Genomic DNA, 24239 nt, shown 5'->3' on the forward strand with positions numbered 1-24239 from the left:
TCTCTCTCTCTCTCTCCTCCTCTCTCTCTCTCTCCGAGCTCTTCCGAGCTCTACCCGAGCTCTGTACTGCTGAACGAGGACCGTGTGTCTATAATTTAAGGCAGACGTCTCCTCCCGAGACTCGTATCTCCCAGATAAGCCTCTTTGAACAGTTGTTAATTGATTTATGACGGATTGGTTGCTGTCCAATTACGAGAGTAATGATACGTCATACAGATGTGCGAGCAGTGGGGCCGATGCGGCGCTCACCGTAAGCACGGCGAGTGGCCGAGAATTGTTAATTTCGTTATCGCCTGTTATCGCTGGGTTTCGTTACCACGTGCGTCGATGTGGCACGCGCTGGCGGACGCTGAGTGAAAGCTTGCCGCGTGTGCCTGCCGGGAGCGCAAGCTGCTCTGCAACAAGCGCTTGTTTGGTTTCAGGTCTGGTCGGACAGAGAGATGTTGGAAGCATGTGCAGTTATCGTCCACGTGTTAGAGCATCCTTCCGGTTGGTGACACGAAGCATATCGCTAAGGATCGGAATCAAAAGGGCTTCATGTGGGGGCTCTGGTCTCAAACACGTAATAATAGTGCTTCAATACGCATCATCGATCCTGGCAAATGCTCGGGCAGGGGCACGTGTCTGGCAAGAAGGCTGATATTTACGACAAAAAACTCTTCTTATGCCAGAGCGTGAACGGAGACATGTCCTCGGATACGAACGCTGCCCACGTGGACGTGAATGATGATAGTTCTTCGGGCATTCGGTACCCTTCATTGCATTGCAGATCGACCGGTCCGTCTCGAAGGAGAGTCGTTACAGCAGACATAAAACATTGGGGGGGGGGGGGGGGGGGCGTACATACCGTCCGGGTCCGACACTCTTTAGCGTCTCCGGCCTGGTTTGTCCCGCTGGCAGCTCTGTGAGTCGTCCGTGTTGTGCCTCTCCGACATCTCTGTTTCCCATCACGAGCACGGCCTGACCTGGCGCTGGTCGGCCGGGCACGCACCACGCCGGGCCGCTCTTGGCGCACCAGATCTTTATTTTGAACTGCCTGCTACACATGGCCCATTTTGTGTACGACTCGCTATCGGTCGGCCGACACTGATTTCCGTTTTTCTTCATATTTATCCTAGAGAAGGGAATGAACTCCATGCGACGTGGTCTCTTATCTGGGACACACGTCACTGGTATGAGTTACACTCCAGGGAACAGTTCTCGCTTGGCGCATGTGAACTATCAATGCAGTGGTTTTCGCCAGGTCTTGATTCCCACACTGCTACTGCACTACAGCAGCAGTACCAACTGTAGTGCAACCCCGTGCAACAGCAGCAACAGTGCAACCCCGTTATCCAAGTAGTTCACTGCAGATCAACTATCGCAGTGCCCCCGACCGCATGCAGACAGATAAGGGCACCCCATTGCGATTTCATTAAACCTGCGGCCCCCACGTCTACCTCAAGCTAGCAGACCTTCACCAAGCAGACTCCCTGCTCCGTCTCAGTTCGTCTAGCGCCCAGCCGTGCGGAGAGCCCTGGTCGGCGTGCATCCTCCACCGGGTCCGTACGTGCCACACACACAGTGTCCTTTATGTTGTGCACCGTTTGTACGTCAGCGCTGATGCCGCGCGGCTAACGGACCGAATCCTCGCAGTTCTGCGTCAGTCGTGAACTCATGTCCGTTCAAGCACACTTCGGCGGGTCGCGTTTTCGTGTCTGGCATGAGGGTTGCTGCCGTCTGTCTGTTCTCCGGCGTCTGTTGTCTGCTGTCTGCCGCCGTCAGTTGTCTGCACTTCTGTCTGGGCTGGCCCTGTCACCTACACGTGCTGCACAGTGAGCCCTCGCAAGTCTCCGCAATCGGCCCTGCTGCGCCCCGGGCCGCATACCCTCCGGTTCATCCCCCATTCCCTACACGGAATATGTCATACCCCATTACCCCATTCCCTATACCGAAAATATCATACCACAATACCCCATTCCCCATATACTGCAATGTATGCAACGAAGCCGGGGAGTAGCAGGGCATCAGTGTTGAGTAATGGCCAGGTCGGTGGAAGCTCTATGGATTGCTGGAGTATTTACGCTGCAGCACAAATAGCTGTCGCTGCCACAGGACAGTAGACAGAACATTATGCGAATTATTTGTCATTCTTGTACTGCTGTCAAGTGCAGTTTTACGGAACAGCAGGCTCAAATTCACGTCGCAGGCTTGTTCCGTGCGATGAAAATATGCTGCTATCAGGAGCCGGAATCGGATAGGCGACGCATGGGTGAAGAAATCACACATCGCCTTTTTTCTAGCGGAAGGGACCGGTCAGGGCGGTTGGACCCTGAGCAGATGTCACTGGGACGTGTGCGATACGGGCCAAGTGACCGATTCAGAGGTGCATACCGATGGGTCGCTCTTGGAGCGGTCCGTCGCGCACCGTGATGGGCCCGACCCCGAGAGAAACCGGGGGCGGGGGGCATTCCGGTGGCGGCTCCGGAGAAGCCGAACCTTACAGAATATGAATTAGCTGCGGTCTCGACCGCATCGAAGTGCGTTTGTGATTCTGAGACAGCCCCTCGATGTGTTGAGACTACATCACACAGCTAAATTGGGCTGTCAGCAAGCCCAGCATGACTGTTGCTAAACCCTGCCGCAGGCGACCGGGCAGAAGGTCGGCAAGCTCGTTGATGGGTGGTCAGCGAGCGCGCGATAATCCTCGCTGAGTGAGACACCATCGAACGGGTCCCGGCTAATTGGCCAATGTCTTCGCGTTTTTCTGAGAGTTGCTCAACGCAGCGGAAGCCACCATTGATAACGGTGCTGCGGGCTGTTCGCGACCAAGCTTTCGAAATGGTGCGGGTGAGAAACTCGCTCTCGCGGGTGAGAAACTCGCTCTCGCGGGTGAGAAACTCGCTCTCGCGGGTGAGAAACTCGCTCTTTGCAGCGTGGTTTCAAATGTGCACCGCACGATAAGACCCTCAAGCTGGCTAAATCAGCCCTCTCTGGTCTCTGTAAGGTCATGCTATCGCTCCACTGATGTGAGAGGAAGGTTGGGCTTGCCTCGGCCGCCCACATTATACAGCAAGCGCTGATATTTGTCCACCATATGCTACTCAGGGTTTTATTTCTAACAGATCGCTGCACATCTGTGCGACACGATATTTGTCCATGGTGAACTTGTTCACTGACAAGTTACTGAGGATTAGCAGGTTTAATCATGGACGAGCATAATTCGAATGATTTATTCTTATAACTGTAGCCTTTATTGCTTAGAGGATGCAGGTACATTCTCTTATGATGATGTCAGAGGCTGTCGATTTTAGTCTTTAGTCCATTTTATTCACGGATCATTCCCAACAAGTGGCTCATGATCTGATTCTGTACAATAACAAAAGTAGCATGAATGCGATATCAAAACATAACAATAACGCGGCCCGCATTCGCACATCATCAAGCGTCCAGATGTTCACACAACTTCGCCAAAAACGAAGTCATTGATCAAATATGAATAATCAACACATGTTACGCAATCGCAAGCAAGCAATGATTGCACAACGGGGCCGCCTAAATTTTCTAGCCTGGTGCAAAACTCGTTGCGGGTGCGAGAAGCGGTGATGGTCGGCGCCAGGTGGCTCCAGGATGAGACTGCGTGACACAAAAAACCCCTGCGTGCCACCGACAGGCGAAGAGCAGGCAGGTCAAGGGCGTTCTCCGCCGCCGCCCGGGTGGCACTACAGCGGTATGTGGGGGTGAACAAGGACGGGATCGCCACGTGAGCTCGTGGGTCATTAATGGACCTGAATACAGCCAGGCTGTCACGGTGGTTGACGAGTTCACCAGTTCCGCGTCAGCTCAGCCCTTGGACAAACACCGCCACGGAATCTCACCGCCGAGCTTCGGTGACGATCCTGGCCCCTAAGGTGATCACCCTTTGTTTTCCGTTTAAGTGACGCACTGCGGCCCCGTCCCAGACTGAGAGGCGGTACAGAGGACGGGGGAAACATGGGACTGGAGAAATTTACGAACCTCGGGCGTAGGGTGGTGGCGGATTTTATGCAAGCAGGAAAGGATGGAGTTACACTTTTTGGCAACATGGGATATGTGTATATCCCATGAGAGGATGTTTTCAGTAGTATCCCCCAGCATCGGACGGACGGCGAAGGGCTTATTTCGCGTCCCGCAATGTCAAGATGAAAAGATGGGGTTTTATTTAGGAATTATCTAGTGCCAAAAGGAGAAGAGTCATTTTGCTGGGATTCATTTTAAGGGAGTTCATTGTGAAGTAGAATCAAGCCACTCGGACTGTTTCCTCGTCAGGATTTCAAAAAGAACAGTTGGGCTGGATGAGCGGAGTCTAGCAGCTGGGTGTCATCGGCATAAGACTCTAGACATCTGTGAGGGAGAGAAGATGGAAGGTCGTTCCTGAAGATGCTGAATAGAATAGGGCGATCAAGGTTGGCTGAGGGACGTTGTGAGTCAGCGGAAGAGAGAAAGAGAGAGAGAGAGAGAGAGAGAGAGAGAGAGAGAGACGAGGAGAGAGAGAGAGAGAGAGAGAGAGAGAGAGAGAGAGAGAGAGAGAGAGAGAGAGAGAGAGAGAGAGAGAGAGACGACAGCCTTTCACCACCTGCCGCCAACCAGCAAGGTAGCTCTCAAACCGCTTCGGATCAATATCATACCACTGCAGCTTTGTCATAATGACGCCGTCGTCGACACTATCAAGGGCACGGCTTAGACCAGTGGAGGCGACGACGGCAATGTGCCCAACGTCACTCTGACGCACCGCCCACTCAACGGCGTCGACCAGGGCGTCCTCTGATAAGTGGCAAGGTCTGTGAGCGTACTGTGATGGAGCTGAAGAATCATGGGGAACAAGGTGTGAAGACAGCTGTACGCTCACGAATTTTTTAAATATTTTGGACATACAGACAAAACTGATATAGGTCTGAAATTACTAGTGATGTCACGAGGTTAAGTGACTTGTGGGGATTTGAGGGCTGTGAAGAGGGATGGCAGTGGCAATCTCATATGAATCGGGAAAAACACAAGAGGCGACAGAGGTGTTGATGAGATGAAGCTAGTGTGGTCCGATAGCAGGGAAACCTTTACGTAAGGCATGCAGTGGCCGCTTGTCAAGTCTGTCACGAGTCACAACGTTGTCAGATTCAATCTAGAGTCCCTGGTGATGTTGTCTGGTGACCCTTGTGATACCAGGGGCTGTCTGAGACTGCGGTGTCTTGCTATGTTGTCAGAGACTGTCTGTGACTAGTCTTGCAACGTTGTCAAAGGTTGTCCATTACTAGCTCCTGCTGATGTCAGAGACTGACTGTGACTAGTCTCAGAGGCTGTGGCTGACTGGTGTGAGGGTGTCGAAGCCGGCGGCGTCAGTCCGGGCTGATGATGTCGGAGCCGATGAATCAGCCGGGTCATGTCGTTGCAGACGCCGACCAGCCTGCAGGAGCGGTCGGCGAACGGGCCCCGGGGCGTGCTGGTCAAGGACCCGGCCTCGTGCCCGGAAGCCAGCGATCCGTACAGCGAGGAAATACTCAGTTCCGATCAAGCCTTCCAGTCTTTCTTCAAGGACCGACAGAAAAAAGACAACCACAACATGAGTGAGTGCAGCGTTAGCTAAAGCTTTGACTAATTTGGGTCCCCTGTTTTGGCTTGGGCTGCCGCATCATCGTCATCGCCTCTCATTTGTCTGATGGATCATCTCGGATTGTGTTACTTTTTACCAGCTGCGGGAAAAATGCTTCCAGACTGTATTCTCATTAGCAATTCTACGTTCCCTGTTTTCCAAGTCTCCATCGTTCTTGATCGGTTGAGATAAAATGAATGAGACTGTTTTGTTTTGTTCCGACGATGCCACCCCTGGGCGCATTGGACCTTGTGGCATTCGATAGACATATAAAGAGTTGTAAAGAATGTATCGTTCTTGTCATTCTGGAAGCTAGCCAGACGTTATAGTTTTATGCAAGGTACAGAGACGAGAGTAATGTAAGTAGGATGCAAGGTAGGATGCAAGGCAGAAATATTGGAGCACTGCCCTTGTGATCAATTTAGTCTGTTTGGAATAACTACAAAGTTGTGCCGCTGTCTATTCGTTAATAACAGTGTAAAGCACGCCATGCACGCACAGCACGTTCAGTCTTGCTTTACAAGTCATCGTTCAGCACATCACGGACTGGGGCGACGGTGCCCTGGCTTAGTGTCGTGCCCATGTGGTGATGTGAGGTACACCTGAACCGCGCTGTGTTTCAGTCGAGCGGAGGAGACGCTTCAATATCAACGATAGAATCAAGGAGCTAGGCACTCTGCTGCCGAAGTCCAGCGATCTGTGAGTGCTTCGCTTTGGTTGGCTTCTAACGGCGGGTATCACTAAGTCAAGAGACGATAGCGACCTGTCTCATCATAGCAGTCTGTCCTTTTGTCGACCACTTGACCGGATTTAAAATCATGCACGGCTTTTATCGATAGCAGTAGATTAGCCCTGGCCTCCTCAGGCTGTCCAATAGCTGCATTGTCATGCTATCGCAATCATTCTCAGCTGAGCTGAGCTGAACATGTGTCTGCAAATATTGCATACAGGTGCCTCGGTAGAGCATTTGGGAGCAAACGGTGTGTACAGCTGCGCTGTGTCGGCCCGTTTTTTAGATATTACGAATATTCCGCTTCGGATGCGTTCGATGTATATGCAGAGCTCTGTTTTTCCTACAGTAGTTACAGCCATTCCAGCTATTTTCCACACTGAGAGGCAGGTGGGGCTGTCAAACGCCTGACACATTTCATATATCCCCAGGTATCATGACATATCACGAGACTGTCGCCAAAACAAGGGCTCGATCCTGAAGGCGTCCGTGGAGTACATCCGGCGGCTGAAGCAGGACCTGGAGCGCGCCAAGGAGATCGAGTCGCGCCAGAAACAGATGGAGCAGGCCAACAGGCGACTGCTGCTCCGGATACAGGTGAAGCCCGCACACCGGTCAGGGGGCGTCAGGCTTCAACAGGAGACCCCGGAAACGGGTCAGGGAGGATCAGGCCAAGCTGCGGCAAAACAATATGGGCTTCGGCTGTAGCACAGGAGAGGATCAGCACTAACTCTCAATGGAACAACATGAATGTGTGTTTGTGGGTGGAGGGGGGGGGGGGGGGGTAATAAGCCACTGGGGCTGGACGATGCTGGCCGGGCGGCCGATTTTGATCCCGCCTTGTTCGGGCGGAACCATTAGCGTTTTACGCATCCCCGCACGGTCTGGAGTTAGTGTCGCACACTCGCATGCCGCCCGCCAGCTCGCGTGCGCTGCGCCCCGACAGGTTCCTCCGGTACCCCAACACGCCTGTCGCCTGGCACCGGCGGGGGGAGGGCTTGGCTGCAGCTGCCTTCAAAAACAGCTGGTAATAGGTGGTTGGAAGTGTAACCTTCTGGAATGAGCGCCTTTGTAGTGGATGACCTCTGTGGTTACTTGTTGCTGAAGGGAAAATGTCGCAGACGTCAGTACACGCACATACACACGCACACTTAGACAAACACACACAGACACACACAGACACAAGAGACACATACACACATATAGGTATATGTATATATATATATATATATATATATATATGTGTGTATAGATATAAACATTCCTGGCGGCAGCCTATTTCAGCCCCAAATCGTCCCATTAGTGGTATTTGCTATGCTTCAAAAAAATGTGGGGAGGAAGCGTGTGATGGAAGTTTGGGTGAGGATGGATTTGATTGAACTTGCTGGAACAGGTTTCATCTGATCTTGAACTATAGTCTGAACATATTATAGGAGATTTATAGGAGCTCCAGTCATCTTGGCATACTTTGCCTTACGTCAGCCAAAGAGCGGTTTGACGTTAAGGGGCGCTTGGTTTGTTCCTCTCCTTGAGCCAGCGCCAATGTTCTACGGACAAGTGAAGCAAACGGTTCGAGGCGTTAAGCAAGCGCCTTCCTTCCGGAAGCTATGCATGTTTGCTCAGCTCCGAACGACCGAGCTCGTAGCGTCTCGCTGGTTTGTATCCGCTTCTGTCCGGATCTGAGTCAGTGCTCATCCCTCACCAGTGCTCACCGGGCTGTCAGCTAGGTCTCCAAAAAACATAATAGCTCTGGAAATAAGTGTTATTGCCGTAGCAATGACTGAACTCCATCTGTGCTGTCTTCCTCGAGCCTTGCATTAGCAGGACTAAAAGCCTTATCTCTACATCCTCCATTCACTTAGTTGCAAACAATCTGAACGCCGCGCAGCCAACGTAAAACCGGTTAGAAGCAGCGCCATCTTCATCAGCATGCTGCCTTACTCTGCATGCGTTTTGACCTCTATCCAGAACTGGGCATCTTGTGAGTTCAGTTTGCATCCCATCGACTCGAATAACGGCACTCGCATTTCACTTGCAGTAACTGTTCGGTTACACACATAAATCGCGCTTGAATAAAACATGCGGCCTATTCCGATACGCCATCCCGTTACATGGTGGCGACATGACACCCGGCGTCCTTCAGACATGGACCGGCCATGAACACTCTGTGGCACGCTGCAGATCTTATGCCGGAAGCTGTGGTGAATGTCCATAGGTGTGGAAGTTATCCCATTATGTGGGCTTTGGTATGGGAGGGGTGCTCAAGCCCCATTGTTTGGAAAATTCGGCCTCTAGGCTTACTGCAGTGTATGGAAAAAAAAACATTCAAAGTACCTCTGAGGTACCCAATGCTGACCGATTTCGACTTATGTGATGATCACTCGTATTGACAGCTTGGTCCTGACATTATGGTATTACTTTGCACTATTGTCTTGCTTTTTTGCACATGCTGCTAGTTTTATACCGATGTGATGTAGTGGTATGCGCCTTCCAGCTCCAAAAACGCCGTGCGGCTACATTGAACTGGCGGCCTTCCTTCTCGTGGAAAGGACTAAGTCCCACTGAAAAAACGAACCGCTTCGTGTAAAGTTGTATTATCCTCCCTTGACACTTGTGTATCTTTTCTGGGACAGCCTTTTTCTCTTTAGCTCCGTTACTGATGCGGAGTTTTGTCGCCAGCATGGCCCAGAGAGCGCGTTGCGCTGTACTGTTGCGCTGTACTTGTAGTGCGCTGTACTGTTCGCGGCGCGCGGTTTGTACTGTACCGCGCTGCGACACACTGCACTAAAGACGCAGTACGAATGGCGACCTTGCTGGCGTCAGGCATTGGTCGTGATTAACGGGCTGGTTTTGTGCTTTTGGGCTTTCCCACTGACCCAGCAACAAAGATTGGGAACGTAATGAGTGGACTGATCCGCTCAATGAGCTGCAGGCGGCGTTTGGAGAGGTTGCTTTTCAAGGCAAACCTGCCTGGCGCGTCGTCCTGCGAGACTGCGGGATGTAGCGATGGTATACGCCGACGCGGCAGGACGATCAATGTGCTCGCGGTCGTCGTATATTTGTAAGCTTCATGACTGTCTGGGTACGATAATAGCTAGGACTCAAAGTTCATAATTCAGACTATCACGATATTTTAAGGCATATGGCTCGTCACCCCATGAGATGTCTATCGTGAGAGGCAAAGGTCGTTGATCATTGGCTGTTCCAGCTACCAACCTGTTCAGCCTAGCGATGACCTGATTTCAGCGCAGGTTCCACCCTAAGCCTGAAATCACGTGATTCGCTCAGAGGTCATACGCGGACCGTCCTGTGGTTTCGTGATGGTCATCCTGGTGCTCTGACTTGACACGGGCTAGATCATGAATAGTCCGACACGGCCTCCACTTAAAAAAGTATGGAGACGAGATTATGTCGTACGTTTGTGCCTTTGATTGTAAACGGCGTTAGAAGAGTGTCTAAATATTACAAACCCGGCGCGAAAGCATGTCTAAAACGCGATACAATTACTCGTTCCGTCACAACGCCCGTGAAAACCCAGGATAAGATCAAAGATAAGTCATTTTGATTGCATAACAGATCATATGCCCTTTGCCCCCACCTGCAACAGGCCTCTCAGATAGTTTGGAAAAATATTTGACAAGTGGGTTGGTGCTGCACTTCTGACTGAGCGAAGTTCATATTTGATCCATGATTACTTAGCACTCGAAGTCATGGATGCTACAACTACATCGCGTATCCATCATGTTTTTAGTGTCACGACAAATCTGCAAATTGCCTCTGTTCGTGCTTCGACGGCGGTGGAGCATTTGCTTGGCCTTCAACACCCGGCTTCAGATTATGGCTGCTTTAACCTGACCTGCGATAACCTGGCAATTCTAAGCAATGTAACAGGCTAACGCTATCCCGCAACAGCAAGGCCCGTGCCAGGCTCGCAAATCGCCCGCCCGGGGCAGCATGCACGAGGCCATGGCACCGTGGCGTGGTGCCGTTGCCACCCGTTGCCGTGTCCGGTGGCTGCGTCCCTGGTCAGTGTGGCCATAAACCTCACGGTCCTCCGCCGGGGCCCGCACGAGCCGCGGGTTGCCATGAGAGCCTGGACCGATCACCGACTGAGGCCGGTCCGACAGTCGGCCGTCTACCGGTGCAGCACGACCTCGCCCTCACGCCTGTCAATCCGCCGGGTCAGCAGCGGTTGCCGAGCCCTGAACACCCTGGCAGCCAATGCATGCGTATACATTATTGTGATGGTGCCGAGCACGTGAAGGCCTGGTGAACAGTGGCTGGACAGCGGTGGTTGCTATGCCGATGTAGAGGTGGTGGAGTGAGGTGGACGGCTTTACAGCCTCACAGGACCACCGGACGTGGCTTCAGATAATGTGACGGAAGCTTTTATTCTCAAACATCAGTCAATAAAAATGCTTTCCAGTACGACGGGCCGCTGAGTCGAGGCGCCGGAAAGCCCCAAGAATTAACTAGCTAGCCAGTGCGACAGCGATGTCGCTGAGAGGACACCCGAGAGCGGTCCTCGAGAATGGCCTCCTGCCCGACTTCTCAGCTGGAGGTGTCTCCTGCGCAGGCGGCCGTCTGCTCGGCCGATAAGGCGCCTGAGTGGCTGTAGGGCGCACGCCCCCGGCCGGGCCACTCGAGAGAGACGCTGCTATCGGCTGAGCTCACCGAGGCCGTACGACACTCTCGAGTCTGCCAGCTATCTTCAGGAGAGTTGATATAGGTCCCGCACTCGGGATGATCTTGGCGTGGTGGGGCCTGCGGGGAATTGGTCGTGACAGCCGGGTCCGCAGGCAGACGGTGGGGGGTGCAGTTGGATCCTCAGCTGAAACTCCAGCATAGATCACTGGTCGGACTATCCATTCGCTCACCTGAGCTACCTGGATGCCTCGATTTAGTTAGATTCTCTGAGTGTCTCACGTGTCATAGTCTCACCTCCATCCAACAACTGGCGCATATCCATCGTTTTGGTATCATCGGTTCAACGACGATTGTTCGTGCCGCTTGAACCACTCAGCCTCACCCGTCGCATGTTGGTATTTGAGGCAAATCCCTTCAGAGCTTTGTGCCAGTCCAGCGTGAGCGGCCATGTCCACGCGGTGTCGTTGCGTCGCGGCAGCCGCTTTGGAAAGTCCCCGCCAGATCCGGTCCGGCGGCACATCGCCGCCACATCGCTGCCACACGTGATGTGAAGTGTGGCCGGCGGGGATGGCGTCACGTCCGCACCCCGCACGCCACTTCGGCTCCAGCGCCTCACCGGGCGGCCAGCCGCCGTCACGCGCGCCGCCGCACGTGACATGACGTGACGCTGCGGGGTAGCTGCGGGCACGAGGCTGGCGGAGTGGCTCGGGGGTGCTCTGGGGCCCGTGTCCCGGTCGGAGGTGATGGAGCCGCCGACGGTGGGGCGTGAGCGCTCCGGAAACACGACGTCCCACTCTGGATCGGGAGGCCCCGGCCCGATTCCCGCCACACGAGACTTTCCTTGACCTTTCTGCCGCCGGTGTTTGGCGTCGTCACTTACGTGGACACACACGCACCCTGACGGTGCCGGCTCATCATTCCCCGACCTTGACCTCTGACCTCGACCCGGCATCCCTCGGCTTCAGCACGGCAGTCGGCGTGAGAGCTGCTGCGCTCGGCGCACCGGTAGAGGCGCGAGCGACGACAGCAGGTCCTCCCTCCTCGCTCCGACAGGCGTCGGCGGCGGTCGCGCGTCTGCGCGCCATCTGCCGGGCGGTCGCGCGTACCAGCGTGGTCCAGCGAGAGACCCTGTGTCCGCCGCCCGGGTTACCTCGAGTGGTATCCTCTGGTTGCGTCAGATCTGCGGGGCTTGACCGCGCTGTTGGTGCCCTGTGGGTCGTGGTAAATATCTCTGGTTGGGGGAGGAGTGAAGTGTTGTGTAGCAATCTCCCATCTCGGCTGTGTGGTCGATGACCCGATAATGAATGACTGATGCGCTGGACCCGAGGCGGGTGGAAAGCGCCGCCTGGAGCCACCCGAACTGTCCTCGGTGACTTGCCAATCCTGGGCGGAGTTCTCGCCGTAGATGACATGCAGGCAGATATGGAGCGCATATCTGACATGTGATCATGACAAAGTTAGGGGGGGAAGGGCTAGCAGAACAGCGGTGGCATTCACAGAAAACCTCCTTGACGTTCCCTGCGTGTGTTGGTTCTATTAATACATCATCATCATCATCATCATCCATTAATGCGACTGCCTGCGCTGAATGTCAACACAATGCGCAACATGGCATGTGCCAAAGGGCTCATCTCACGACGCTGAGTCGGCTCGTGACCCTGTGCTGTCTTCCACCTCTGTTGGTAGGCGGCTGGAAGGCGGCTGTGCGTCAGTGCAATGAAGGGAGACGTCACCACCAACACTGGCACGCTTCAGCCGGTCGTAAAGTTTGACGATGACAGCAAAAACTAAAAGCACACGATGAAACAAGGGGACTGAAGGTAGACAAGTTTATAGTTTTCAGTGAACGGTGAATTGATGTCGCTTAAAAGCACAGAAAAGCGAGGGAAATTTAGTTAAGATTGAAAACTTTTTAGTTGCGAAAAACGTCCTGTTGAATTCTTCCATCGTTCAGATTCTTCCCACAGCTGATGCGTACATCGGCTATAACTAGCACAGTGTGCGTCTTCACCAGCTACCGATGCATCTCCTCCTTACACACGCTCATGCCCAGGTCGGCTGGACTGGGCGCCGGCTCTCCTCCCCTGCAGTACACGCACTGCGGGCGGGCCTGCGGGACGACCGATCGGCCGACATCCGGTCCAGTTTTTGTCGCGGCCTGTTTCGTAAACATTGTCCGACACACTCTGCGTTACACGCCACTCGCTCCGCCGTCTGCACTGTGCCGTGCTCATTCTGCGCCATTCGCTGCTCGCGTCGGCTGGCCGGCACGGAGTGCTCTGCGGGCGTGATGGGGTGGTGGTGCGATGCGGGCATGGATTAGCGCGGTTCATTGGTCAGCTGCTCAGATCTGTAGTGATTACGGTCGTCTGCGTGAAAAACGTGCGCAGAAACGGACGGACTGTTTGTGAATGTGTGTGTGTGTGTGTGTGTGTGTGTGTGTGTGTGTGTGTGTGTGTGTGTGTGTGTGTGTGTGTGTGTGTGTGTGTGTGTGTGTGTGTGTGTGTGTGTGTGTGTGTGTGTGTGTGTGTGTGTGTGTGTGTGTGTGTGTTTTCATGCTTGGTGAGGTGGGACTAGGTTCTGTAAGCACGCCAAGCAGCGACCTGTGCGGCTGCCAGCAAGTTGGTTTGTGCGGATGCTCTTCGGCGGCTGCGGCCGCAGTGACGGCGGGTTGGCCTGAGGACAGCGTCGGGCTGGCGACTAGTGCGCAGCCAAATCATCTTTAAGCTGCAGACACTTTCCGTCCCGCCCACTAACCATATCACGCATCTCCGCAGGAGTTGGAGCTGCAGGCGAAGGCTCACGGCCTGCCGCTGCACGACGAGCTGTGGAAGACGATGCCGGACGAGGCGCAGTGCGCGGCGCCGTCGGGCGCGAGACCAGCGTCGCCGCCGCCGCCGCCACCGCCGCCGCCACCGCCGCCGCTGCTCGCGCAGCCGCCGCAGCCGGCGCCGCCCGACGCCGCCGTCCAGCCGCCCGCCTGTCGCGTCAAACAGGTGAGGCTGACCGGCGACTACGCTCGAGACGGCGCCGGCGGCACCCGGCGACCACGCTTAAGACGAATAGCCGGCGTCGCTCGGCGGGCCGCTGTACCCAGCGACCATGTATCAGCTTCTGTTTCAAGCCGCGTGCCCAGGCCAAGGCTGATGGTGCAGGAACAAGAGCGGACAGTCAACTGTGATGTAAACTGAAGGGTTCTTCTTACCCGCCACCTGGCTCCGATTCTGAGATTTGACTCTTGATGAAGAACACAACGTATAATAAAAAGCTTATCTCAGCTAAGCAATGAGTACCCATCTGAACCCAGGCTGTAACGATGTGAGTGGTATTCTGGTAGTGCTGCGAACATGCATCAGCGTCAGCCTTATTTATGCGCCTCTTTCCGTGCACGTGTGGCGAGAGTCCACGCGATGTAAATGTATACCACGACCCATTTCCTAACATCTGCATCGTTGCGAGACCTACGAGCTCAAAGGGATCGGACTAACCCAAAATTCATTTGAAAGTTCCACCCGTGGAAACTACGACTCTCTTGATGCATATGCGAACTTTTTGACGGGAGGTGCTATTTGCGCTATAATGATTAAGCAAGTTTCAGCTCTAAGGTGTGAATAATGATATTTGCAAACATGACGGAAAGTTTAGCGGTACTCTCAGATATGGCAACGCTTCAGCCTGTATGACTCCGGGGGCTGCTGGGTCTAACCTCTGATGTTCCATGGTTACCGAGCGCAAAATGACCTCCCACGTCGGCGCGCCCAAAACTCCAATCATCGGTTTCCGGGAAGGACAACCCAGTCTCATAATGCAAAGAGTGAAATCTGCCCTCCGTCATGCATCATTTTAAAATGTATTTCGAATGCTTTGCGCGAACGGCTTTGGTTTCACAGTAAGGGCTACCGGTTAAGCAGAGCTTGCAGCACATACCCTGGAGTTGCCGCCCAGGGCGCGCCGATCCTGTTTATCGGATTATGTTACCTCCGGCCTTTTGCTGACAGAACTGGAAAGGATTTTACGCGCCGCAAGTGCTGCGACTCGACGGCCGGGAGCCGTGTTGATCATCTTTGTCTAGTTGCCAGCTAATCTTTCTGTATCCGTTGTGCCAAGCAGTGCGCATGCGCTGATAGTTAGTCCCTGGTTTACGGGTTTGCCATCTTTGTGGTAGACCACGGCGAGGCAAAGGCCCCTGCAAACCAAACGCTACGTTTAGAGCTCAAATGCTCGCCTCGTTTTTTAACTGAAAGGTTTAGGTGAAAAACAGCGAATACAGTCGGCGTGCCCTAGAATACCAACGCACTACAAACAACACGAAATACACATTTTTTGGCCTTGATCAGAGCCTTTTTGAAAATGAGTGCCATGCCACAGCCATAGAATGAAGAAGGTGGGAGCCTCTCCGTGGCTCAAACGAAGCGGGGCGTTTTCAATCTGCACAAGTTATGGAATTTCAACTATGGGATTAAGGAGAAAAGTTAGGAGGTGGGGCTGTAATGCGGCTGTCCTGGGTTACCACGGGCGCGGGTACGTACTCGCCCAGGGAACCCACCCAGTGTTCTGCAGGATCCCAGCGGGATTTCCAGGCTGGGCGATCCGATGGTGAGGCTTACTCAAGGATAACGGCGGCAGCATCAAGGCGATGCGAGGGCACAGGAGGCGGCCAATTACATGAGGGCAGATGCATGGATGCTAACACTTAGAGGCAAAATTCAAGTAATGTCGAGAATTGCAACGCGCCTATGGACGTTTTTTGATTCCCAGCTCCCTTAAGCCTAGATGATATAAGCCAGGTTTTTTGTCAAGCAAACTGCCGAGGAAGCCCTGACACACATAGTGGTTAGGTGGGGGGGGGGGGGGGGCTGCTGTAAAGGGGCCGGAGCCCGCGGGAACCTGCAGCATCCCGCCCTGACCGGTGCGGGGGTCTCTGCCTGGCCGCCCAGCCAGGCTCCGTCCGGCGCCGTTCTCCGGGAGGCGCCGTTCCGAGTTGGGAAGCCCGACACTCGCGGGCCGTGACGGTGCGCGCCGCTATCTGGTCGAAGAGCGCCCTCTATCGGCTGATCTTCCGCCCGGACCGCGGCTGATAGCGCGCCGAGGGGCGCCGGTGCCACCGACACACGCAGGCCGGCCGGCCCCTGCCAGCGTCGAGGGGCGCCGGTGCCACCGACACACGCAGGCCGGCCGGCCCCTGCCAGCGTCGAGGGGCGCCGGTGCCACCGACACACGCAGGCCGGCCGGCCCCTGCCAGCGTCGAGGGGCGGCCGGGTGCCACCGACAGCACGCAGGCCGGCCGGCCCCTGCCAGCGTCGAGGGCGCCGGTGCCATCGACACACGCAGGTCGGGCCGGCCCCTGCCAGCGTCGAGGGGCGCCGGTGCCACCGACACAACGCAGGCCGGCCGGCCCCTGCCAGCGTCGAGGGGCGGCCGGTGCCACCGACACACGCAGGCCGGCCGGCCCCTGCCAGCGTCGAGGGGCGCCGGTGCCACCGACACACGCAGGCCGGCCGGCCCCTGCCAGCGTCGAGGGGCGCCGGTGCCACCGACGCACGCAGGCCGGCCGGCCCCTGCCAGCGTCGAGGGGCGCCGGTGCCATCGACGCACGCAGGCCGGCCGGCCCCTGCCAGCGCCGAGGGGCGTCGGTGCCATCGACGCACGCAGGCCGGCCGGCCCCTGCCAGCGCCGAGGGGCACCCGTGCCACCGACGCACGTGGGCCCCTGCCAACGCCGCATACGCCACACATACTAGTATTACCAATTGCTTGCTAGTATTACATTTGTTTGAGGATGGAATGTAGGCAGCTTTGCTTCGATTTCTGACGGATGGCGTAAGAGGTTGGAACAATGGTAACGATGGTGTATTTCTGACGCTCCCAACGACGTAAGCAATCGGAATCATGGTGATCATGACAGATTTCTGGCCGTTCTAACGACGCAAGAGCTTAGACCGATGGAGATCATGACAGTTCATGCGTCGTAAAAGTAGCCGAGGCAACGGCGCGTGCGGACCGCTTCCAAAATCGACATGCGAGTCATCGTTCCCGAATCTCCAGACCATCCAAACATTTGACCTTGCTATATGGTTCACTTAGTTGATAAGTGCTGCGCTAGAAGACCTAAATCAGATTTCCGTGATGTTTGGATCCCGCTCGTAGAAATACTCCCCGTTTCCAGCGGTATAGGGCTGGACACGGGGAGTATGCGAGTATGCTGTATGCTGCGAAACGGGGAGTATGCTGCGAACGACCGGTCATGGCGGGTGTCCGACTGTGGGCTGAAATTTTACGGATTTAAAAAAACAACCAAGTTCTGACATTTCAGTTGTACTGAAGGTGTGACGTGAAGGAAGTTCAGACTGAATGTGTACCCTGACCGCCTCGCATACCTTGACGGGGAATTGATGTATATATGGGTTTCCTAGTCCGCCCAGGTACTCCCAGAGCCCACATGCGGTGAGGCTGCTATGCATTGTTCTCTGCAGTTCAGTTTTGACCCGGCAGGTGGCAGTGTTCCTCTGCGTTGCTCCCGAATATCTAACTAGGAAACACGATTCAATTGCTTAAAAAGCAAACCAAATGAGGTGAGGGGGCCGTTCTACAGGGCTGGACGCCCGGAAACTGAAACGACGAACGCGAAACATGCTTCTTCCATCAACGTATATGTCAAACATTTCTCTCCCTGCCGTTTTCCGGCCGGCGTCAGAGTACTCCGCTAGGCCAGCGCCCTCCCTCATGACCAGCATTCCATGTGCATCAGTGGAGTGAGCATCGCCACGGGGTGTGCGGTGGGTTCGGTGCCCCGCCGCTGGGTGTGCAGTGACTGTCGGTGCCTCGTTGCTGGGTGTGCGGTGAGTGTCGGTGCCTTGCCACTAGGTGCGCGGTGAGTGTTAGTGCCTCGCCGCTGGGTGTGCGGTGAGTGTTGGTGCCGCACACGCGCCTCACCCCCGCCTCTGCCCGCCAGGAGCCGGAGCCGGAGACGGAGCCGGTGCACATGGCGCCCTCTGCCGAGGACCTGTTTGGCGACGCTTCCATGTTCGACAGCCTGATGGAGGGCGACGATGTGCTCGACCCCATGTTCTCCACCTACAACGGCTCGCTGACGCTGGCGCCCGAGCTGTGCGCCAGCGACGAGCACGACCCGATTCTGAGCGCACTGCTAGCGCTGGACGATCCGCTCGTCGGCGGCGACATCACCATGGTGTAGCCGACGCGCGTGCCTTGTGGCCCCGCTGGCCCGGCCAGCTGCAGGCGGACTGGCGAGTGCTGATCGCAGGCGGAGGCGCGGTTATCGCGTGCAGACGGGTCCATCGCCACGGCCGGTCACTCTCTCGAGGGTGGCAAAGGTCGGCGTCGCTGACCTCTGCGCTGGCTGGAACAATGCGGCTCCGGTGCTGGAGGCGCTGGAGCGATCGGGGCGTCGCCCGTGCCGGTGAGGGGTACGAGAGGTTACGTTTTTGCCGGTAGGTGTCAGTCGTGCGTGGCGTCCACGTCCGCCAGTGCTGGAGTGCCGTTGATGTGTTGGCGTCAGCAAGAAGCCTCCGTATCAAGTGTTTGAACGCTCCAGAATAACTCGCTTGAACGGTGACAGCGGTCACGTAGCGTTTTGTAAGTGTATTCAGGATTTGCGTAGATCGAGTTTGCACTGTTAAATAGTTTTGAGACAAAATATTTTACTAGCGGTAAGCGTTTGCTATTGGTACCTGTTAACTTTGTGCCATTAACGACCTTGGTGAGCTGGGACGGTGGGTTGCGGAGCCTGTCAGCCTGTCAGGGTCTAGTTTGTCGGCCTGTTCAGCCTAGGTTCGTTGCGTTGCGATGGGCCGCCGTCATCATCACAGCTGAAGTATGCTGTCCGTACATTCCTGGTAGCCGCCTGCTGTGCCGTGGGCACGGTTTCGCGCCGCTGTGATGCTGCTGTGCAGGCTGTGTGTCACAGCTGCCGCTGGGCCGGTGGTGCCTTCAAGCCCACCTTTTCCCGCCGAGACATGAGGCGCCGCACGTGCCGTCGTCCCCTGCCGCCAAGCACTCTGTCACTCTGCTGGCGCCGTTTCGAATCTTTCTCTCTTCGTCTTTGAGAAGCACCCAGCCGTTGTTTATGGCTTCGCGTGTTCTCCGCCGCTGGCTGTCGTCCCACGTGGTCGGTGTTCCCATCCGCGGTGTCTAATCGCCGGTGTGGCGTCCCAGTGTCACCGGTGTCACGCGTCACAGTGTCACCCGTGCCACTGGTCCCTGTAGGGGATTTCAGGCGTTCCATGCATCTCTGCGCCCAGCATCCCTCGCTACATCCCCACTCTCTGTCCCTGGCGAACTATCCGTGTCGTGTTGTCCCTGCATGTACGCGGTCGCACTCTGGGCCTACTGGCCAACGCATCCAACTGTCGTCTACTCCTCCGCGGTCCCCGGGCTAGCAGGCCAGGTGATAGATGTCCCTTCCATCGTCCCCCTCCCCGCGATCGAGTAGGCGGATGCCTTCAACGTGTGTTCAAACAGTGTGTCTTGTCCGCGACAATGTGGCGTCCGCGTTATCACGAATAGAACTGAATATCATCCTGCGTACCAGATGTGGTCTTCTGGTGCAGCTTTGTCTGAGCACTTCAGGCTCTCGAATTTACCTGCGTGGCGATTCGCGTTTCGAACGTCGATGAGCATTAAAGGGCCCAGGGTATGTATCGAACAAAATCCACCTCTGGGCTCCACGTCACTGGCCCGTATCGGCGACAATTCGGGAGCGCTCGTCAAGCCGACTTTTAAAACTGATGAGCGAGTGAGGCTACCGCCGCCGACCGTATCAACTGATCCCACTCCGCCCACGGCACCAACTGTGATCAGTAAGCCAATTCACAGTGAAACTGTACTCGATAACGCTGCAGCGACGCCTATGAACAGGAACGGGGTCAGTGCGGGAGGTGGCCGAGACAGTATGGGTGAACGCGCCCGTGCGGCGCCGCAGGTGAGGCCGATGCTGGCCGCTCCCAACAGCGAGGTCGGTTTCTGGGTCAGACCCGTTTGCTATACAGCGGCATGCGCTCGTCCAAGAACACGTCCTGGAGCAGCGCGCACCCGTCAGGCGCCCGGGCCGCTCCGGGTCGCAGCTTTAATACGCTCCGCGGCTGGGTCGGCCGTTGCCAAGGCGCCTGCCGAGACGTAGTCATATAACTGGCCTCAGAAACCGCCCTGAAGTGAGGAGTCCGCCTGAAGACTGGCTTGAGTTTCGAAATCGTGATAGCTGATGACGCACCGAAGTCACGGGAAACTTCGTAGCCTGCTTACCTTCCCATTGCGATCTTCTTCGCCGTGACCAGGATATGCGATAGCAGAATAGATTCACGTCATCGGTATTGCAACCAGTGAAATTGTCAACCTCTCCGTTGCACATGTCAATGGCATGGAACAGCCGGTCGTTCTCATCAGTGGCGTCGCCATGAAGGGCTTTTGGATCCATGCTCCTCTTGGAGGGGCGGGAGGGCTCCCTGCGGCCAAAGGCACCGGTACCTTGGCAGTTTAAAGCGCTCGCAAGACTCAGGAAACATCTAGAAGGGGCTCTCCAGGCAGCACGATGAGATCCCGAGTTTAAAACGGTCTCGCAAATGACAAAACAGGACGAAACAAAAACGAAGTGTCATCCTACTTGGCACAGTCCTGGGCGAGATCCTGGCTATGCCACGGCACGCATTACAAGATTCGCGAGGCTGCCACACATAAGACTCCGCCTCCTCCCCCCCCCCTTCCGTCTCATCACTGACCTCCAACTGGCAGTCCGGCAGACCAGACCGTTCTGCTATACGGTTACAGCGGCTGTCTAGAATAGAGCCCCCTATATCCAGCAGCCGACAACATCTCTCTGTGAATTAACCAGGCGTTTTGCAGCTCAGGTCATTCAATGTCAAAATCTCTGCCACCGATTTCCGCGGGAACGATGGAACTCTTGGCAGAGGGTCAAAATCGAGCCCGATACGTTACAGCTGTGTAGCGAGCGCATGCCCAACGGCGAGACAAAGTCGCTGGGATAGAGACTATAGACGGCAGGCCAGGGATGGCAAAAAGGTTTTTGTCACCGGCCAAAACTTTGCAGGCAAAGTTGTCGCCAGCATTAGAACGCGATATCATATTATATTAAATGACAATGCAGATTATGTCCAGAATCACCACCAGGAGTCGGCGCATCACTTAAAGCCTTTTTCATCACATAATTTTCCAACATCATGCACAGAACCGAAACGTTCAGTTATACAATGTTATTCAACTTATGTCATGATCATTGCTGCTGCTAAAAATATAGGCACACCAGCCCTAGCCTATAAGATAGTACGATCACAAAAGCAGCTTTCTTCTACACTCAGGACGTGCCCGGGCCTCACGTTTCAGCTGGGTCTACGGCTGGATTTGCTTTCCTCGGCCCCGAAAGAAGCGAAGAAGGACCTGAACAGAGCAGCTGAATTCATGACAGCGCTTCAAGCTTCACTCCAGCCATCATCATGCTCTCCACTATACCTTAGGCATGGTTCAAACCTGGCCCGACACGTGCTGCTTGGTGGGGCCTTTCGTCGCGCCCCAGCAATTGGTACATACAAGTATAAACGGGGCTCCTACGTTGCCTGGAGAGGAAGGAGCAATATGTGGGGATGCGGAATGGGCTCCGGTTGAGGTGTCTGATGATGTTTTTCAATTTCCCATGAATAAAGCTGCACATAAATTTATGTCTAAGCATTGACATACGCTGCTCTTTTGAGCAGCGCTCCAATATGGTTGCTGTGCAAAAGGGGTTCCGAGGAGCCCGAAGGGCCCTTCGGAACCTAAAAACGGGAACCACGATAAAGGGCCCGATTTGAAGGCACGGAGGGCCTGAAAAGCCAGCTGGGAGCCTCATTTGGGGGCTCCGAACAGGGTCTCTATGGTGTAAAGGGGCCCGGAGTCGGTCAGAGGCAGTGTTCGAGGAGGCCCGAAGAGCCTGGATGGCCCACCGGGTCCGACGATCAAGGGCCCAATTGTAGGGTCTCAAGGCATGAATGGCTGGTCGGAGTCTTATTTAGGGGCCCGAACCTGCGAAGACGGACCCTCAAATAGCGGTTAGAAGGCCGTTTGTGCCAATCGAGGACGCCCTGAGTCGATATAGGCCTACATGTGGTCAGGCGCTACCACACCACATAGCCGGCTCCGTGCCGGTACCGGCCTGAGGAGCCACTTCCCAATCAGCTATAAAGCCGGGGCCAGTGATTTACACTGGTCTGGGGCCTTGTATCTGTCCGGGGCCCACAGCGTCTAAGTGAGGGCCCTGTGTTTTTTTGTTATCGTTTGCTTCTAGGACTTGTGCCTCGGTGACAAGCTATGCACAGAGCGCAGAAGCAAGTCCCGAAGAAGGATTTTGAGGCAATGGATCTGTCACAGCAGGACACTGACTAAACATGTCCGTTTCGGCCAGGCCCATCGAGCCTGCTCTCACGGCCTGGTATATCAAATCTACAGCATCCAACACAGCCGTGGGTCGGTCTCAGGTCTATTCGGCGGACTTCTAAACACCCTGGAGTCAACAACCAGCAAAAGGCTACTAAGGAGGCATGTGCACGATCACGACAGAACGCTATTTGCTCACCACACACATCGACCAGCCGCGCACCACCAGGACCGCGGCTCTTTTAATCGCGGCGATACCATGCACAATGCATCGCGCGGCTTTCAGTACAATACGAGCAGATTTACGCCAATATACGCGAATCGACTCATGGATGATGGATGATGCATTGCTTGCTGGCGCAAGAAGGACTTTCGTCATAATTCACCACTCAGCTACGGTAAATCAATAACGGCAATGGATCTTTCCGGGAGCAATATTCTATTTACTCTTCGGGAACGTTGTTTTTAAAAAAGGGCAAATGCCTTGTTGCTTTCAGTGAACCCGTTGCACTTCCACTTCACTCCGGGACCGCGGGTATGTCTTCACTTCAGGACCGCGGGTATGTCTTTACTCCAGGACCGCGTGTATGTCTTTACTCCAGGACCACGGGTATGTCTTTACTCCAGGACCGCGGGTATGTCTTTGGTTCTCTCCTCTCGGAAGAGTATCTGTGTCCGAACCACCACGGGTAAGAGAAGGCAACGATCACGGTTACTCAGTCTGTAGGTTATGTAAACCTGGCAACCAGGGGCGTACTCGCAGTAACTTGATTTTCTACTAGGTAAGGCGTCTCATCGGCTAGATCGCTGAGCTTATGCAGCTTCTCCCAATGATATGGGCTCCTATGAAAAATGGATGTTATAACATCCAACCAGGTAAGTTATGCTGAAGATCCTGACTGAGATTTGCTATTAAAATATGTAAAAAGGCGAACAGGATTGATGTAGTAGATGTTACCGTGGTAGGTCAAATATTTCGATAGCGCTGATTTTGATGTATGTACACAATTCCTTGTTGTTGTTGGCGTTGTCATGGTCACGAGTTTCCATGAAGCTTGTGGCACGCCTTAAATTCGCGGAATTAAGTTCAATGCGCATCAAACCCCTATTTTCTTTGGGTAATATCACTAAAAAGTTATTGCGCAGTATCATGTCGTCTTGAACAGTTAAACGAGAACCAGAAATCAGACAACATGCGTAATGCGGCATGGTTTCGAGCCACCTTTTAGAAGTTCACCTTCTCTTTGCGCATAGTGTCATTTAACATCAGCGTAGACGCCAGAACAATATTAGGACTCGTGAATCGAACTGATCCAAGAGGTGCACTACCTTAAGAAGGCACAACTACGGTCCGTCCAAACGACATGCCGCAGCATATCACATCTGTGTGTATCATATTCATTGAACAGCAATGTTGAAGCCGCTGCTTCAAAGACATCCTCGGCTTGGTGTGCTTGTATCTAATAATTGTGAATCGCAATTATCCGAACTGACGTCCAAGACACGGCTCACCAACAAACGTGCATGCATCGCACGATGAGCGCGCGCTTTGCTTCGGTCTTCGTTTTCTAATGCTCGGCTGTTTTCCTTGTGTAAGCTGTTTGGATATGTTCGCGTGTTATGTTCGAACGCATAAATTCTGATTTCAATGTTGTGTTCAGGTCACACAAACTGGAATGATACAAGAGGTGCGTTTCTTTAAGAGGGTACTCCTACAGTACGTCTGCAGGACATTCCGCATCATCTCACAGCAGTGTATGGAGCCATATTAATTGAATTAAAGTGTTGGAGCTCAAACGATAATCTCGGAATGATGTGCATATATCTACTAATTGTGAATCGCATTATCCGAACTCGTGCTTGAGGCACACTGCAC

The 24239-nt window shown here is 54.6% G+C and overlaps 1 protein-coding gene across 1 annotated transcript in view; it reads left to right on the forward strand.

Moving 5' to 3' along the window:
- The window catches only part of LOC119108215 (transcription factor E3), a 34821-nt gene extending 15274 nt beyond the window's left edge, over nt 1–19547 (forward strand). The window contains exons 4-8 of the mRNA XM_037231799.1: nt 5408–5579; nt 6229–6304; nt 6767–6932; nt 13760–13978; nt 17934–19547. Of these exons, the coding sequence (XP_037087694.1) occupies nt 5408–5579; nt 6229–6304; nt 6767–6932; nt 13760–13978; nt 17934–18176 (876 nt within the window). The 3' untranslated portion in view covers nt 18177–19547. The remainder of the gene's footprint in view (nt 1–5407; nt 5580–6228; nt 6305–6766; nt 6933–13759; nt 13979–17933) is intronic.
- The last annotated feature ends 4692 nt before the right edge of the window (nt 19548–24239 follow it).

The sequence above is a fragment of the Pollicipes pollicipes genome, unplaced genomic scaffold, assembly GCF_011947565.3.
Source record: "Pollicipes pollicipes isolate AB1234 unplaced genomic scaffold, Ppol_2.1 Scaffold_6686;HRSCAF=7923_pilon_pilon_pilon, whole genome shotgun sequence".
In the NCBI taxonomy this organism is placed as follows: Eukaryota; Metazoa; Arthropoda; class Thecostraca; order Pollicipedomorpha; family Pollicipedidae; genus Pollicipes; species Pollicipes pollicipes.